At 35.1% G+C, this 13,853-nt stretch overlaps 1 protein-coding gene across 3 annotated transcripts in view; it reads right to left on the bottom strand.

The window, feature by feature from the left end:
- Positions 1–13,853, bottom strand: part of DDX4 (DEAD-box helicase 4) — a gene marked incomplete at both ends in the record, with an annotated part of 70,298 nt that overhangs the window by 16,350 nt on the left and 40,095 nt on the right. For 2 of the 3 annotated variants that reach the window (XM_081233005.1, XM_081233004.1), the window contains 9 exons: positions 849–978; positions 4,232–4,386; positions 5,518–5,670; positions 6,308–6,450; positions 6,673–6,720; positions 6,825–6,872; positions 8,550–8,597; positions 9,656–9,732; positions 10,717–10,822. In XM_081233005.1, the coding sequence (XP_081089131.1) occupies positions 849–978; positions 4,232–4,386; positions 5,518–5,670; positions 6,308–6,450; positions 6,673–6,720; positions 6,825–6,872; positions 8,550–8,597; positions 9,656–9,732; positions 10,717–10,822 (908 nt within the window). The remainder of the gene's footprint in view (positions 1–848; positions 979–4,231; positions 4,387–5,517; positions 5,671–6,307; positions 6,451–6,672; positions 6,721–6,824; positions 6,873–8,549; positions 8,598–9,655; positions 9,733–10,716; positions 10,823–13,853) is intronic. The other variant, XM_081233006.1, reaches the window with a different exon arrangement.

The following is a 13,853-nucleotide window of genomic DNA, read 5'->3' as shown; positions in this document are numbered from 1 at the left end:
TCCTTTAAACCCTTAATAAATCCCCCATTCTCTAATCACTCAGGAACAACTGGGAAACTTTTCTTACCTATCATGGATACTTAGTGCTAAAAACAGAAGCACACATTTGCAAAAAGAAAACAAGTTATTTTGGTACCCCAGGGAAGATGTTTAATCAAGGTGGATTTCTCTGGATACTCTTAGTAAGTATCCTAAGAAAAGTCCCTTTACGCAGAAAAAGCATGTTTTGAATAATCCCTTTAGAGAAGGGCCTTAAAAAAGCAAATCAGGGTCATGAAAGTGAACTGAAAATATTGATACAGAGATGTAATATACTGTGGTATGTGAATACCAAAAAGAAATACATAGCCCTAAAATCTCTTTCTGAAGACAGAAAATTAACAGTCCTGGATAATATCACTCCCACACCTAAAACAGAAGACAAAATTACTGATGCCACAAAGGCTTTCTTTCAGGAAAAAAAAATTTATTTCATCAAGACATATATGAAACTAGATAAAAGCACTTATTGCATTTCTCTCCCAGTGTAGTGGGGTATAGGATACAGATTCTGGAATCAGATCCAGATTCTAACCCTAGCTCTATCACTTACTAGAGCTAACTGAGAGGTTTAAAATAAATTACATAATCTCACTAAGTTTGTTTTCCCAAGTATAAAATGGAAAATACTATTTACCTCCTATTTTCATTATTTTAAGATTTATATGAGAAGGCATTCAAAGCATCTGATGGGGGCCTTATAAATGGTGCTGTAATAAATGTATGTATCTTTATACCAATCTCTCTCTTCCCCAAACAAAAAAAATTATTAATCAATACCACAACTATGTTATCCCTCTAGAGCCTACCTTTTCTTTACCTATGATATCCAGCAGTCTCCCAGGAGTAGCACATAATATATTACAGCCTTGTACTATTTGTCGAATGGAATGCCCCAACTGGGTTCCCCCATATGTAACAACAGCTCTTACACAAGTCCTATTAACAATAAAAGTAAATGTCACTTTCTAGTTACTTGAAAATTAGCCATTTGTTTCTAACAAGATGTAAAATGAAATCCATAAAGGAAAAGCTAATACATTCAACATTCTTTAAAAAAAATTAAATTCTTCCCAGAAAGAAGCTGAAAAGCTGTGAGAAAAAAATATTTGCAACCTGTCTGATAAAGGGCTCTTCAAAAACAATGATAAACATGACCAGCACTCAGGCAATAAGCCAAAAACATGAACAAATGGTTCATAAAAAAATACAAAGGTTCTTAAACACTTTAAGTTCAACATACTTTTAAAAGCAAAATAAATGAAGACTAACAACATTCTCCCTCAAGTGTGATAATACCATGTTAGCCAGGGCGTAGGGAAACTGGCACTCAGGAGGATAAACTGATATAACACCTTTCACAATTTTAGTCTCTATTAAAATTTTAAAACATATCTTTTTCCCAATAAATTCACATCTAGGAATTTTCCCTTCAGATATGTCCCCACATACGGGTAAAGATGACTGTAAAATAATATTCACTACTAACACTATTTTTAGTATCAAAAGATTGAAACTAACAGATGTATATGTATAACTGATTCACTTTGTTATAAAGCAGAAACTAAAAAAAAAAGATTGAAACCTATCTAATTGTCTAACAATAAAAGACTTAAAATTATAGCCCACCCATAAAAAGGAATACTGTGCATTCATAAAAAGGAGTACAGTTCTAGAGTAAGCATTAGCACCAACATACACCATTTTTAAAAAACAGGGTAACAACAAGCTTAGTATGCCACCATTTGTTGAGAGAATTAAAGTGCATACATGTGCACCAGCTATTTCTCCAATAATTCACATAAACTGTTAATAGTGTGTAAACTCTGAAGAGGAGAATTAAAGATAAACATTGATACTTTTCAGTTTTTTGCCACAAAAATGTTCCAACAAATATCCATGTACTAATATTCATTTTGTGCATAATTATCTGAATTTATCATACATATGCTTTCATTTTTTAAAAAAGAAAAATGTTATCTTTTACTTGATTTAAAAGCCTGAAGTTGGGACTTCCCTGGTGGTGCAGTGGTTAAGAACCTGCCTACCAATGCAGGGGACACGGGTTTGAGCCCTGGTCCAGGAAGATCCCACAGGCCACAGAGCAACTAAGCCCATGCAGCACAACTACTGAGCCTGCGCTCTAGGGCCCACGCACCACAACTACTGGAGCCTGCGTGCCTGGAGTCCATGCTCCGCAAAAAGAGAAGCCACCGCAATAAGAAGCCCACAGACCACAACAAAGAGTAGCCCCCGCTCGCCACAACTAGAGAAAGCTCGCGCGCAGCAATGAAGACCCAACACAGCCAAAAATAAATAAATAAATAAATAAAATTTTTAAATGTACTGGAAAAGCTTTTTAAAAAAGTAAAAATAAAAGACTGAAGAGCAACATACTACATGGGGATCAGCAAGAAATAAACACTGGTATAAGCAATGTACACCTACTTTTTCCAAAAGATCTGTCAAGCTTGACATTAAAGGGATTTTAATAATCTTAATTTTTTCTACTCTCATTTTAAATAAACTCTCATTTTAAATACAAAATAAAAGGTGAAGCTTCTATACAGAGAAAACTCTAAAAAATTGTAAAGAAAAACACTAATATCCCAATAGATAAACTGGTAGATAACAAATACATAATTCACAAAAGAAAATGTATAAAGCGTTCAACCTCTCAATAACCAAATAAATGGGAAAAAAAAAAGGAAGATACCTGTGGTGGTTTTAAAATATGTACACAAATTCTTCAATACTCCTTCCTTTAAATATAGATCCTAACTCCGCTCCCCCATAGGTGTGTACAAGGCTGGCTTCATAGGTGTACAACCTGTGCAGTTATACAGGGTCCCAAGCTTAGAGGAGCCCTGTGCTTGGTTTAATGCTCTACATTTGCTGCTTAAAATTCATAATTTTTTAACAAAGGACCCTGCATTTTCATTTTGCACTAGTTCTAGCAAATTATATAGCCAGTCCTGAGTATGCGCTAGACTTACTGACTTGCTTAGTAACAAAAAGAATATGGCCAAAGTGACTGCAACTGTTTTATAAAAGCCGTAGCAACCTCCTCCTTGCTCTTTCCCATTGACCACTCAATCTAAAGGAAGCCACTTGTCATTTCCTAAGGACAATCAAGCATCCTTACACAGAGATCCAGTCAAACCTTCAGATGACTGCAATCCTAGCTGACATCTTGTCTGCAACCTCATAAGTGATCCCAAGTCAGAAACACCCAGCTAAACTGTTCCCCCATTCCTAACCCTCAGAAACTGTAAGATAATATTTATTGTCTTTTTGTTTTGTTTTGTTTTACGGTACGCGGGCCTCTCACTGTTGTGGCCTCTCCCGTTGCAGAGCACAGGCTCCAGACGCGCAGGCTCAGCAGCCATGGCTCACGGGACTAGCCGCTCCACGGCATGTGGGATCTTCCCAGACCAGGGCACGAACCCGTGTCCCCTGCATCGGCAGGCGGACTCTCAACCACTGTGCCACCAGGGAAGCCCGATAATATTTACTGTTTTGAGCAACTAGGTTTTAAGGTAAGCAGCAACAGATAACTAATACAATACCAAATACTGGCAAAGTGTGTAGTGAAATTGGCATTCTCATATACTGCTGGTAGAAGGCAAGCTTTAAAATAAGTCCATACTCTTTAACATTAAATTTATAAAAATCTACTCTAACAAAATACTTAAAACATAAAAGTAGAAAAAATTTATACAGCAAGCTGTTCATTACAGCAAGAATTATTTTTATTTATAGTAGCTCCAAATTAGAAACAACCTAAATCCCCCAAAAGAGAGAAATAAAATACATACACATGGGCAATCTTAAAGTCATTAAAAATTAGGTCTGATTGTTAAATAAGCAGTTATCCATTTTATTAAGTTACGTGTAAAAGAACATAAAATTATTAGGAACACCCTAAGTTCATTTTTTAAACATACATTTAACAACTACCAGAAGACACACCAATATGTTCACTATTGTCTTATCTATTTCTATTATCACCTAATTTTTAAAAAGAATGTTTCTTTTTAAAATAAAGATTCCATAAACAAGATTATGAAAAAGTAAACTTCAATCAATTACATGAGTGCATTCTTATTCATGCACTGCGTTCTTCCCAAAATAAGTAAGAAAATTCTCTAAAGAAAAACTTGTTTGTGAGTGGCATTCTAGATGTACTTACCCAAAAGAAAATTTTCTGGCTTCCAAATAGATCTGACTGATCAATTCTCGAGTTGGTGCGACAATAATACACTCTGGTTCCTGCAGCTCTTTAAAATGACTGGCAGTTACTTCATCACGCATCATACGAGCCAAAATTGGCAAGAGAAAAGCTGCCTAGAAGTTAAATTCCATAATTTACAAATGTATAGTGCATCATCCTTCTCCCTATGAGAACCTATTCCTCATGTCTTTATATCTTTTAGCTTCTTCTTTCATCTTTTTGGTAAATTTAAGATGAGAAAGGAAAACTTATTTTTATTTCCATGAGTTTTTAACATTTAGGTCTTCATGCTCATATTATACAATATAAAATGTCTGATAATGTTAATCTACGCTATGAAAATATCTTTTGTTCTTTTTTTAAAAAGCACAGCCATAGATTCTAAATAAACTTATTTTTAGAGGTTAATGCAGCATGCAGCATTGCATGACTCCTTTTGGGGTAGAAATAAAATTATCAGAATGCATGACAAAAGTGGTCCACAAGAAGAGCAAAACTTGGGAAATCATTCATTTGGATTACTAAACATATCACCCTTATTAAAGTTACATGTGGCAAGAAACTTTGTGCTATAGTTTTCTGATTAAACAAATAAGACACTGAAATCTACCTCCAAAACCACATTTAAGTCACACAACAGCTGCTGTATTATACAACTCACTTATTTTCCCTTCAACCCTACTATGGAGGCTTTTTAAGACTAATACAGTATGAACCAAGAGTCTATGATCCTGGAAATGACAGTCTTTAATACTCATCTCATGGAACCCTATTTAATAGACAAACCCCACAGTTTAGTCCTAAGACCAACCTGGTCCCATCAGAGTTCTTTTAGAATTAGCATAACCTGAGGTCACTTCATACTAAGGACCAGGTACAATACCTACAGCTATTTCTCATTCTCTTGACTCCAAAACTGTATCAGCTGTATTACATAAATTATTTTTTACCTTTCTCTGTGGCTTATGAACTTTGGTGCTTTGGCCTTCAATCATTTTGTTTTAGATATCATGTTGTACAGCAAGAGCTGAACACACTTAGAGATTAAAAATCTATGAACTACTCTGGAAATAGTTCAAAATTCTTTCTTCAGAAGCACACAAACCTCAATAAAACCAGAAATCAGAAGCAAACACACATGAATATTTATGACAGTTCACTGAAATCTTCTACTTGGGAAGAACCAAAGTTCAAAAAGTAGCAGTTTGAATATGGGGCAGAATACATGCAAGAAAGTGACTTACAGTCTTTCCAGACCCTGTCTGAGCACAAGCCATCAAATCTCTTCCTCCTAGTATAATAGGAATACTGTATTTTTGCACAGGAGTAAGCTTAGTATAACCAGCTTTAGCAATGTTGCTATTCAGTGTCTGACAAAGATTAGCTTCTTCAAAAGTCTAAAAAAAAGCAGGTGGCAGTGATTAAATTCCATATATCATATACAGGTCATTCCATAAACATATTCTATTTGAATTAGTTTCAAGTTGTTAATTCCACTTTATATACTACATTAACTTTACAAATATGCCCCCACTCAAAAGTAATATCCAGAACCTGTATGTTATTACTTGATAGAATTAAGGAATATTCCGTATAGACAGTGGTTCTAGAAACTCTTTTCTGTCCCCTTAAAACCTGTGAGATACAAATAACTCTAAATCAGTAAAAATGGTTCATTACCAACAAGGGACTCTGGGCTCCCCACTCCTTAGAAAACCACTCCCCTAAGACACACTTTCTCACACACTTAGGAAGCAGAAATCTTGATCTCTAGGAAAAGTATCCTTTTTAGTAAATTTAAATAAAGTTCTCATCCTGGTCTGGGGAGGTGGGGAGGAAGTATAGTACCCTCCCTTTCAACATAGCAATTAATTCTAACGTAGATGGTAGTCATGGTTCTAAATTTCCAACCTAAGACATTAGAGAATAAGATGAAATTTTTGTAGTCTTTAATACCAACTTAAAGAAATGTACCAAATTTTTAAAAACCGAAGTTTGCTAAACAGTCATTATAGAAACAATTATTACACTGACCAGAATTGCTGGTGGTACATCATGTCCAGATACTTCTACAAGAATATTATCATATTTGTCAAAGTTTATGCCTGTCTGATAATGTGCAAAGATGGAGTCCTCATCCTCAGGTGGAGGAGGTGGTATGTAGGTCACTTTTGGTCCTTAGAATTTAAAAAGAAAATTTACATTACAAGGACTAGAATAAAAATAAGAGGGAAAACATACAAAAACTGACAAACTCAAATTTTAAATACTGTAGTAATTCCCAATGTTTACCATTAAAGTTTCACTTCAAATTTTAAAAAGTTACCTGTTTTTAAATATTCTGTATTTGTATTAAAATGCAATATACACTCATGTGGATCACACAAAAATTAATATACCTTGAGCGTCACCACTTCCTCTTCCTTCAGCTTCTGACTTCCAAGAATCTTAAAAGGAATCAAATCAAAAAACAGATAAATGTTTTTAAAAATCGAGGGGTAAAAGAATGCTCACTATAAAAATCAAATACCTTATCTAAAGTAAAACTTACTCTTTCCAGAGCCTGTAATTACTTCTTCATTTAAACCTTTGTAACCACCTATTAAAGAAATCCACACGATACAGTCAAGATACAAGATACAAGACTATGCACATCTTTCTTTTCATTGCTTATCTTCAAAGAGAAAAAGTTCTAAAAATGCATAAAGTCCCTTCGTACAAATAATACTTGAGACAATTAAGATAAATAGAACCCTGAACATTTTGTTTCCTTAGCATTCAACATGCTGATTTTATGCAGATTACACTGTTATAACATATTAGTATTCTTTTGTTTAAACTGTATGCCTCTTCCCTAATCCCTATATTCCTCAGCAAAGGAATATATTTTCTAAAAGGAACTAAAAATACATCTTTGTTGGGATGTCCCCACTACAACCCATAGGTTCTATGATTTGCTAGGACTCAGAATACAGTCACAACCATGACTGTGACTTATTACATAGAAAGGATAGGGAGCAAAATCAGCAAAGGAAAAAGGTGTATGGGGAAAAGTCCAGAGAAAACCAGGCACAAGCTTTCAAGAGTCTCTCCCACTGGTATCACACAGGACAAGTTGTGACAACATGTTGGAAATGCTGTTTACCAGAGAAGCCCATTAGAGATTCAATACCCAGGGTTCTTATGAGGTACTGATAACGCAGGAACCTTCTGCCTGGCATGTACCAAACTTCCAGACTCCCAGAAGAAAAGCAGGTATTCAGCATAAACCACACAGTTGTACAAACTGTTTAGGCACAATGAGCCACTCACACCAGTTAAGAGTGGTGAGAACCCTCCTTAAATCCAAGTTCTCAGAAGCCAGGTAAGAGCCAACCTTATAAGCAGGACTTTCAAAGAACAGCAGTCAGGTCTGCCGTGTTGACTCTTTTCTATACACTATCTTTCTGATCTTTAGACAAGGAGTCATCTATTGTGCCACTTTCAGGTACTATCACCAAAAAAAGAACAAGGACTGCATTAGATTTGAAAGGCTAACTAGATATAGCATCTTTACATGTGAGCTAATTTTCTTGTCCTGTATGCCCACAGGTCTTGAAATTCTTCTTCAAACAACATCTGAGCATTTGTAGAAGATACAGTTTAGCCATTAATAATCTTTTTCTACAGTGAAGAATCCAAGAATACAAAGGAAGGAAGTGGGGACTAATAATGATCACTAAGAATTTTTCAGAGACATCGAACAAGCTTTATGGTTTTACTAGTCTGGAAAACATTTCAACTTTTATGTGACATTTAAATATTTTTAACTCTGAAAAATTTTTTCATAGTATAAAATCATCTATACTGAACTTTATCCCCTATACCAAGCCAAATAACTATCTCATAAGAAAAAACACTATTTTAACAAGAATTTATACAGATAGATTACATCTCAATCTTTAACATCTGCACGGTATCTCCCATTTTATGGTTATATCATTTAGTAAACAGACTGATGAATTTTTAGGTGATTTTCAGTTTTTACTTATTATAAATGAAGCTTCAGTGAACACACTTTTACATGTATTGAGCAAATACACCTACAGTATGTAATTCCTATAACGGAATCGTTGGATTAAAGAGTAGTAAGTAGTAAACAACTCCCCAAAACTGGCTGTGCAAATGCACACTCCACAAAGTGTATAAAAGCAACAACAGTTACCTTTAACTTCAAAAATTAAGCTTGGATTGCAGTAATTTTAACCACTTATAGGTAAACCAGATAAGAACTCACCTCGTCCACTTCCACAGCCACTTCTGCTTTGATAAGTGTCACCCTTACCTGTAAGGCATTGTTTTACAGAAGATTTAGAGAAATCACAGCTCCTCCTCAAGCACATAAACCATATAGCTATTTCTTTTCAAATATTGAGTAATTACTCAGGATTCTAGTCCCTTAATCCACCCATCTCTTAATTCTATACTTAAACCTTTTTCTCATTTGAACATTTTGTTTAAAGACTTCATTTTTTTAGGGCAGTTTTAGGTTCACAGAAAAATTAAGCAGAAAGTACAGAGATGTCCCATATACCTCCTATCCCCACACCTGCATAGCCTCCCCCCATTATCAACATCCTCCACCAAAGAGGTAATTTGTTACAATTGATGTACCTACACTGACATATCATCATCACCCAAAGTCCATCATTTACATTACAGTTCACTCCTGGTATTATACATTCTTTATGTTTGGACAAATGTATAATGGCATGTCTCCACCATTACAGTATCATACAAAGTAACTTCACTGCCCTAAAAGTCCTCAGCACTCTGCCTATTCATCCCTTCCCCCAATCCCTAGCAACCACCTATTTTTTTCACCCTTCTTCTTATAGTTTTGCCTTTTCCTGAATGTCATATAGTTGGAATCATACAGTAGGTAGCCTTTTCAGATTGGCTTCTTTCACTCAGTAATACATATTTAAGGTTCCTCTATGTCTTTTCATACCTTAATAGCTCATTTCTTTTTAGTACCACAGTTTATTTATCCACATTTGAACATTTTTCACCAATAATTATGCTTTTTTTTCACTTTCTCCTCAAATCCCCTAACTCAGAATTCTTTCTTTGAAATCAAAGCAAACTTCACTTTCCTTCTTCCAATTAAAAGTATAATTTATAACTCAAATTAACTGGTAGATAAGAGAGAATAAATAATTCACAGAGCACAAACTTTATAAGGGAGGCAAAACTGTCCATGTATTTTTGCCTACAAATCTAAAAAGCAGAGAAAATCATGAGCCAATCTAGTACACTTAAACATATATATTAGGTTTATTAATCCTAGAGCTAAAAGCAAATGTGAATGATTAATATTCAGTAATAAATTCTATTTCTCACCTACACCACTTAATGCTGATCTTCTAAAGCCAAAAATGCCACCAGTGTGCTGGGTCCCCTCATCTTGTTCATATTTGCTATCTAGATTTACAGATAATAAATTTAGATTATGTTACTTTTAAGAAGCTTTTAAATCATGCAGCAAAGAGAAAAAAATCACCTTATGGTGCCATAAGTTAAAAAGGTACAGAATAAAATAATTTAAATTTAACAGGAATTACAGTATTTTTCTAAGAAGCACACAAAAGGATTTCTCCACAAATTATTTCCTTCAATTACAAATTACTTCCTCAAAATTTTTATTTTATTAAAATTATTTTATAAAAGTAGTTAGGGTCAATACTACACCAAAATATGATACAAGCAAAAGTTAAATTACCTCTGAAAAATAGCACGGTTACTGCCCCCAGAAATTTCACATTACATAATCACACTGCTTATTCTCCAGAAAAGCACCCCTTGCACCCACAGTTCCCAAATCAAACTTTATCAGTCCTGAACAGCAACCCTCCAGATCCCTTCACTTTTTTAAAAGTGACAATTCACTAATCCGTTACACATCTATTAAATCATTATTACAATTTATGTTTTCATTATTACAATTTATGCTTTTAGCTTCCACTATTCTGTCCTCCTCTGTTAAGAGACACATGCATTCCAACAGTGACTTCAGAAAACAATACCTCAGCACCAAGGAATGACGACTGGTAGAATTTAGGTAGAAAGCCACATTGGTGTAAAAGAGGTATAATGGGAGGCAGAGCCATAGAGCAGGCCACCTATTTATAAGGTCAGCCATCTTTATCAAAGCTCTAAAATGCTTCACAGTCTGTAATATTAAAGAATTGAGTCACACACACTGCTAAAAAGATTCATATATTCCCACTTAACCTGTAAGGAATTACATGTGCCTAAAAAATAATATTTTATACAATATAAGTGATTATGTACCAACCACTATGCTTAACTATTCTATAATCATCATAACAACCTTATATGATAAGTATTATTTTTTATCATTTCTTTCATAATAAATGAACACACTATTTGCAAGCCACCACTAACTTGGACTTCCAAGGCCAAATCCTCCATGGCAACCTGGGAAACTACCTCTTCCTCCTCTTCTGGATGACCCTGAAGCTTCTGAATCATTTCCACCTTGATATCCTATAATATTAAAACATACATACAAAAACAACACAAAACAACAACAAAGAAATCTTGGGGACATGGTGGACAAGTTAATTCAAGTCTTGCATAATTCAATCACTTGAATATTTTAAGCCATTAACAGAGAGTTACTAAAGAGAAATGCTGTATTTCACCTATAAATGTTCAACTTCATTGGTATAAATAGATATACAACAATATTTTAAAAACCTGCTACTTGCTTTGGGAATAAAAACTAAAAATGACTAAAAGGAAAAAATGACAGTTGTAAAACACTCAAAGTTGCCACAACTGCACCATTAACAGGATTTCCACAATCCATGGAAAGAAAAAGTACTTACCATAAGTTTAGTGAGGTTACTGAACCTTCAATATACAAAAGTTAATTGTATTTCTATACACAACCAAACAAAATGAAAATTATTAAATGGTATGTATCACTGATATCAATGAAAATGGCAAAGTAAGGGACTCCAAATGCTGCTACTGCAAAGAAGAAAAAAATTGACAAAACTGTCAGAATTAACATTTTCCAAACTGAAGATTAATCAAGGACTTGCATCAACCCAAGGAACTTTTTTTTTTTAAAGGCTGATTCTTGGTAAGAGCAGTGATTTTGACCACAACGCTATGGGATTAGATATCAATTACAGGAAAAGATGTGTAAAAAATACAAACACATGGAGGCTAAACAATACACTACTTAATAAAGAAGTGATCACTGAAGAAATCAAAGAGGAAATAAAAAAATACCTAGAAACAAATGACAGTGGAGACACAACGACCCAAAACCTATGGGATGCAGCAAAAGCAGTTCTAAGAGGGAAGTTTATACCAATACAATCCTACCTTAAGAAACAGGAAACATCTCAAATAAACAACCTAACGTTGCACATAAAGCAATTAGAGAAAGAAGAACAAAAAAACCCCAAAGTTAGCAAAAGGAAAGAAATCATAAAGATCAGATCAAAAATAAATGAAAAAGAAATGAAGGAAACGATAACAAAGATCAATAAAACTAAAAGCGGGTTCTTTGAGAAGATAAACGAAATTGATAAACCATTATCCAGAGTCATCAAGAAAAAAAGGCAGAAGACTCAAATCAATAGAATTACAAATGAAAAAGGAGAAGTAACAGCTGACACTGCAGAAATACAAAGGATGATGAGAGATTACTACAAGCAACTCTATGCCAATAAAATGGACAACCTGGAAGAAATGGACAAATTCTTAGAAATGCACAACCTACCCAGACTGAACCAGGAAGAAACAGAAAATATGAACAGACCAATCACAAGCACTGAAATTAAAACTGTGATTAAAAATCTTCCAGCAAGGCTTCCCTGGTGGCGCAATGGGTGAGAGTCCCCCTGCCGATGCAGGGGACACGGGTTCGTGCCCTGGTCCGGGAAGATCCTACATGCCACGGAGAGGCTGGGCCGGTGAGCCATGGTCACTGGGCCTGCGCGTCCGGAGCCTGTGCTCCGCAATGGGAGAGGCCACAACAGTAAGAGGCCTGTGTACCGCAAAAAAAAAAAAATCTTCCAGCAAACAAAAGCCCAGGACCAGATGGCTTCACAGGCAAATTCTATCAAACATTTAGAGAAGAGCTAACACCTATCCTTCTCAAACTTTCCAAAATATAGCAGAGGGAGGAATACTCCCAAACTCATTCTACGAGGCCACCATCACCCTGATGCCAAAACCAGACAAAGATGTCACAAAGAAAGAAAACTACAGGCCAATATCACTGATGAACATAGATGCAAAAATCCTCAACAAAATACTAGCAAACAGAATCCAACAGCACATTAAAAGGATCATACACGATGATCATGTGGGGTTTATTGCAGGAATACAAGGATTCTTCAATATACGCAAATCAATCAACGTGATACACCATATTAACTAATTGAAGGAGAAAAACCATATGATCATCTCAATAGATGCAGAGAAAGCTTTCGACAAAATTCAACACCCATTTATGACAAAAACCCTGCAGAAAGTGGGCACAGAGGGAACTTTCCTCAACATAATAAAGGCCATATATGAGAAACGCACAGCCAACATCATTCTCAGTGGTGAAAAACTGAAACCATTTCCACTAAGATCAAGAACAAGACAAGGTTGCCCACTCTCACCACTCTTATTCAACATAGTTTTAGACACAGCAGTCAGAGAAGAAAAAGAAATAAAAGGAATCCAAATTGGAAAAGAAGAAGTAAAGCTGTCACTGTTTGCAGATGACATGATACTCTACATAGAGAATCCTAAAGATGCTACCAGAAAACTACTAGAGTTAATCAATGAATTTGGTAAAGCAGCAGGATACAAAATTAATGCACAGAAATCTCTGGCATTCCTATACACTAATGATGAAAAATCTGAAAGTGAAATTAAGAAAACACTCCCATTTACCATTGCAACAAAAAGAATAAAATATCTAGGAATAAACCTACCTAAGGAGACAAAAGACCTGTATGCAGAAAATTATAAGACACTGATGAAAGAAATTAAAGATGATACAAATAGATGGAGAGATATACCATGCTCCTGGATAGGAAGAATCAACACTGTGAAAATGACTATACTACCCAAGGCAATCTACAGATTCAATGCAATCCCTATCAAACTACCACTGGCATTTTTCACAGAACTAGAACAAAAAACTTCACAGTTTGTATGGAAACACAAAAGATCCCGAAGAGCCAAAGCAATCCTGAGAACGAAAAATGGAGCTGGAGGAATCAGGCTCCCTGACTTCAGACTATACTACAAAGCTACAGTAATCAAGACAGTATGGTACTGGCACAAAAACAGAAAGATAGATCAATGGAACAGGATAGAAAGCCCAGAGATAAACCCACGCACCTATGGTCAATTAATCTATGAAAAAGGAGGAAAGGATATACAATGGAGAAAAGACAGTTTCTTCAATAAGTGGTGCTGGGAAAACTGGACAGGGACATGTAAAAGAGTGAAATTAGAACACTCCCTAACACCATACACAAAAATAAACTCAAAATGG

The sequence above is a fragment of the Mesoplodon bidens genome, assembly GCF_964165515.1.
Source record: "Mesoplodon bidens genome assembly, chromosome: 4".
Taxonomy (NCBI): Eukaryota; Metazoa; Chordata; class Mammalia; order Artiodactyla; family Ziphiidae; genus Mesoplodon; species Mesoplodon bidens.
Note: the sequence above shows the minus strand (reverse complement) of the source record. Positions and strands in the feature narration are given on the sequence as shown.